We start from the raw sequence: 5,196 nt of genomic DNA on the forward strand, positions 1-5,196 counted from the left end.
CTTGAATTAAGCTGAACATGGTCCCCAGAGATCAATAACTGTGTTTCTGACTCCTCCTAAAAGCAACAACCGAGTTGCATGTAAAATATAATATCAGCTGTTATGCCTTAAGAGCAACAATAAACAAGTGTTTAATGGTGGTTTTTTATGTTGCTCAGACCAAACAGCTTGTGAATGCATTTTTGCAAAGCATTCCAGAGCAGGAATCATGACAGAAAATGCACAACACTCCTGAGACTCCAGGTTGATTTTAGGAACTGACAGGAAAATATGTGACTTGAGAACAAAAAGCACAGTCTGTTAGGGAATGTAAGATCACCCTGGCAAAGATGCAGAAGACATATAAAATGTACTTTTGGATGGGTAATAAATACATTTATTTTGAGGTGAATAGAATTTAAATATTCACTGGTATGTCTTTGGTAGGGTGGTGTTGATCAGCAGTACAGCAGCGTGTAAGGAATTCCACCAGGGCAGCACCCACACTTGCTTTATGTTTTTTTTATTCGTGGTGCTGGAAAGGTTTGTTACCACAGCGGCGTGTGGGTGGATTCTCATTTTTTTTCAACAAGAAAAGTTCTGACTAACTGGTAAAGGTTTTGCCACTGGCACGTGTATCTTCCTCGGTGTTTGCGCATGTACTTCTGTTCCCAAACCATGGGTGCAAAGTGTGAAATAGGAAAAAAAAAAAAAAAAAAAAAGCTAGATCTGCTTTTCCTAGCCTGAAGGCCAGGCAAGGCCACAAACACCCTCCCACCCCGCGGCCCTATGGAGGCTCCGTGTAGGACAGGGCGGGGGCGGGGCTGAGCGCGGGGGCGGGGCCACGCGGGGGCGGGGCCCTCCGCACCGCCCCCCGGCGCTGCCAATGGCGCCGGTACAAAGTGACCTTGGCGGCTCCCCCCCACCCCTTCCGCCGCGCTGCATCCGGGCGCCCGCCGCCGGCCCCGCCGCGCCTGCGCAGAGCCCGCCCCTCCCGCAGCGCCAGCCCCAGCCCGTCGGCCCTGAGGAGCGGCAGCCGCAGCCGGAGCCGGGTGAGTGGCGGCGCCGCCATCCGCCCCCATCCGCCCCTATCCGCCGCCATCCGCCCGGCCGCCGCCACCCGGCCGCCCCCTCACCCTCTCGCTCTCTCCGCAGAGACGCCGGATTGTGGCCCCCGGGGACGCCGCCCGCCAAGATGTTCGCCTGCGCCAAGCTCGCCGCCTCGCCCGCCCTGGTGAGCGCGGCGCCCCCGGCCCGCGGGGAGGCCCCGGCCGCTCCTCGCTGCGCCCCCCGGGGCCGGGCGGCGGCCGCGGGGCAGCGGGGGCCGGGAGGGGCCCTGGGGCTGCCATAGGGCGAGCCCCGGGGGGCGTGGAGGGTGGTAGGGGGGCGGCGGGGCCAGGGGCTGCCTCGGTTGGGGCCGGGGTCCTCGTCAAGGTGAGGGGCCCCTTGAGGCGGGCAGGGCCGCGCAGCGCCCGGCGGCTGGGCCTGGTGCGCAGCGCCCCGCTGTAGGTCAAACTCCAGGCAGTGCCCGGCCTGCGCGGGGCGGGGGATTCTTGCCCTTGTGAAGACAAGGGGCTGACCTCCTTCCAAACGTCCTCTCTGGCCTGCGGAACAGCCCCTCTCGCAAGCAGCAGGCACGGCACGGCCTGCAGGAAGAGCTTTGTGCGAGAGCAGGGATGACCTTAGGCGGCTGGAAGCCCAAGGACATACGCAGGCCTCTCGTGAAGGAAGACTCATTCATTTGTGCCTTGCTAGTCTTCAATGTCTACACTACGTCCTTGCATTTAGCAACCTGGGAATTCATTTTGGAATATTTTATTTTCTCATTTTAAAATGCATATCGCTGCCAGCTGGTCTGTTTCCCCTTTACTTGGTCGCTGTTTTGTTACGTTTCCTGTCAGTAGGAATAGCTTCATTGAATAATCTAGCTATTCACAAAATGTCATCTGAAAACGGTGCTATCAAATTGCATGGCAGCATTTGTTTCCGTATAATCTACTGTATATCCAGCAGTGCAAAGATTTCTGTCTTTCTGTTAAGACAAATGGGTTAGCAGATGATAGTCTTAAAACCTTAAATAAGACTTTACAGGAACAACTGTAATCAAGTGTTTCTTCTTTATAACTTTTTCCCTCCTTTTCCAGATCCGTGCCGGATCAAGAATCTTGTACAGACCAATTTCGGCATCTGTGTTCTCTAGGCCAGAGGTCAGGACTGGAGAGGTACCTTATATACAAAATTCTGTATCTTCCTAAATTACCTGGTGAGCCTGAATGTTTTCAGCCTAGATTTCACTTGTACTAACTCAAGATTCTCTGCTTTGAAACCTACTTTATATCAAACATCTAATAACACTTGTTGCTGTCCTGCTGTTTCCCTCTGAGAGAAGTCTTTTGTGTTTGACATTGATTGCTTTCAGGTGAATGGGTAACATTCTGAAGTCTTTAACTCTTGGTTATAGTCTCATCCCTTGCAAGAGTAACTAGGCTCTGGTTCTAATGCAACTTCTATAACTGCAGAATAACACTGTATCAAGCTGGTCATGGAAAATGATCTGTGTCTGAATATAATGTTTTCTCATGTTTTGTTTTCTTAGGGCAACTCAACACTTAATGGGGCCCAAAACACTGTCTCCCAACTAGCACTTAGAGAATTCCAGACTAGTGCTATCAGCAGGGACATTGACACTGCTGCCAAATTTATTGGTGCTGGTGCTGCCACAGTAGGTGTGGCTGGTTCTGGTGCTGGTATTGGAACAGTCTTCGGTAGTCTAATCATTGGCTATGCCAGGTAATCACTCTCTCTCGTATAAAAGTCTTGATTTATGTGCAGATGTATCTTGATGCAGCATTTGCAGATAAGCTAAGTTGTAGTAAGGATCATGGAACTGTAATAAATTCTGTTAATAATTACTAGTGTTAAACACAGCTAAATAGCGTGACACTGCAGGATGGCTCTGATAAATGCAGAACTTGGTACAGTTTACCTGGAAAAGTGACATGAAAGAAATAAAATCATTAGAGTGGGTCAGCGTGTTGGTCACTGAAGTTCAGTGTTCCAGCATTCTGTTCCAGAATGGAATTCAAAATCTAACCTGGATCTTTTTCCATAAGAGGGGAGAATCTCTAAAGAGAAACTGAATGAAACAGGCATAAAATAAGCTTTACTTCATTATTCTTTCAACCACTGAAGACTTGATTATATCTTATTTCTTAATAAAGAAAAGGAGGCTCACCTACATGAAGAAACATAAGTGTTTTCCATACAAAGCTAAAATGTTCGCTATTTTTTTAGTTTTGGCATCAACATGTCAATAGAGGTTGTGGAATATTATTTAATGATACTATGATGGTTTTCCTGCCTCTCCCAACATCACTGCCACCACTTCATGTAGGGATAATTCATTGCCTTTTTGTAACAAACTGCTACATACTTGTTTCTTTGCTCTACATGGTTTCAGTTCTTTGATTTCATTGTGAGCTACTTAATGTTGTAGACATAGTCTATTTGGAATAGAGTTCTAATGTTACAGATATTAAATAAATGTATAAACCATAATGGTTCCTGCATGGGACGAAAAGTAAATTCAAAGGCTGAATATAGTCATATAGTCATAAAAGCTATGTTATTTCGGCATATACAGTCTGCATAACCCGAATTAAGTCTTAATTGCCACGACACTTGTCTTCAATGAAATCCTTGCTAAAAAATATAACAATTTGTGCATGGATTTACTGGATTTCCTGTTATAGAATCTGTGGAAGGGAAGTATGAGCTTTTGGATCTGTCAGGTACATTAAACTGTGTATGAAAAACATCTTGAACATAAAGATAAAAAGGTCTTACACCTTCACTTTCTTTTAGAAATCCTTCTCTGAAGCAGCAGCTGTTCTCATATGCTATCCTGGGATTCGCCCTGTCTGAAGCTATGGGTCTCTTCTGTCTGATGGTTGCTTTCTTGATCCTATTTGCCATGTGAAAGGAGATCTGCCTATAATACTGGCATTGGAATGTAACTCTGCATATTTTATGGGACTCCCAAAATGTTGGTGTCATGGAAATTGATGCTATTTCCAAAGTCATTTCATTAAAGATAACAACTTTAACAACTGTCAACCTGTCGCTTGCATTTATTATCTTTCTCATTAGGATATCTGGAAGACAGCATCTTGTTTTTCAGACCCTGGGGATTTGTCCTGTTAATGACATATCACATAGGACCCTTAAAACAATGACTTCAAGTCAAACATTTTTAATGTATGTGGGAGCGGTACGTGTTTGTAAAAAATCAATGCAGCCTATCCTAGAGAAATCAGGATACACTGACACAGCACGAAAAGCGGTATTGCTGGCCTTGTTCCTTTACCTGTTTCAAACTTATCCAGAGCTGTTTCTGTGCACAATGTGTTTTTGTTTTTTTTTTTTTTTTCCACAGACTAGCTAGCACACAGTATATTTTTGCACTGCTTGGTAGAAAGAGCCAAGCAATCCACAGTCATAGGAAAGTTCTGTTTACCTTTGTTCCCAGTTATACAATGAATTTTGATCACCCTAGAACAAATTTTCTGCTTGGTTCTGACCACTATCCAGGTTGAATTAAACTACTGGTCAAAGGCATTTAATTGTGGCTAATAAATGTTATTCTCTTACTTAATTAGAACATTCTTAGCATCACCTAATTAAAACAGAACTTCCAGCTTCCTAATTTTGTAAAGGCAGCCTTGTGTTTTCTTCTAAACTTTTTTAATAGCAGTAGGATCAAGGCAATTTAACAAAATGTCTGCAGTATCAGCCCTTGCTTCTCACAGCATCTGTCTTCTAATAACCTAAATGCATTTAAGTTATCTACATATACAGCAACATACTATGTGCTCTTACATACTAACTTGGTGGGGAGCTTTGAACATTAAATAATAGATCTGATCTTTCAAATATAGAGTGGACTTTGGAAGAAGGTGAGTAGGTTTATGAGCTGCCTTGTCCTGCTGTTACTTGAATTGAGGGAACTGGTGTGACCTGTAAGTATACTGTCCTTCAAGAAATGGAGAAACGCACTCACAGCTCTTAGACTGGTGTGAGATGCAGGTAAGGCCTTTGTTTTAATCTGAATTTAAATACGGTGTTCGTGTAGCCTAACTTGAACCTAGCATAAGAGGCTACTTCTCCTGTATTTTCTTTGGAGAGAACAGTCATGTCTGTAAAAGGATTAAACATTAC

At 45.1% G+C, this 5,196-nt stretch overlaps 1 protein-coding gene across 1 annotated transcript; it reads left to right on the top strand.

The window, feature by feature from the left end:
- Positions 1-961: 961 nt before the first annotated feature.
- On the top strand, positions 962-4,095 carry ATP5MC3 (ATP synthase membrane subunit c locus 3). Its single transcript, XM_032190577.1, has 5 exons — positions 962-1,031; positions 1,135-1,213; positions 2,124-2,201; positions 2,576-2,769; positions 3,844-4,095. The coding sequence occupies exons 2-5, from the start codon at positions 1,175-1,177 to the stop codon at positions 3,956-3,958; spliced, it is 426 nt and encodes a 141-aa protein (XP_032046468.1). The 5' UTR covers positions 962-1,031; positions 1,135-1,174; the 3' UTR covers positions 3,959-4,095.
- Positions 4,096-5,196: the final 1,101 nt, after the last annotated feature.

This window comes from Aythya fuligula, chromosome 6 (assembly GCF_009819795.1).
Source record: "Aythya fuligula isolate bAytFul2 chromosome 6, bAytFul2.pri, whole genome shotgun sequence".
Lineage (NCBI taxonomy): Eukaryota > Metazoa > Chordata > Aves > Anseriformes > Anatidae > Aythya > Aythya fuligula.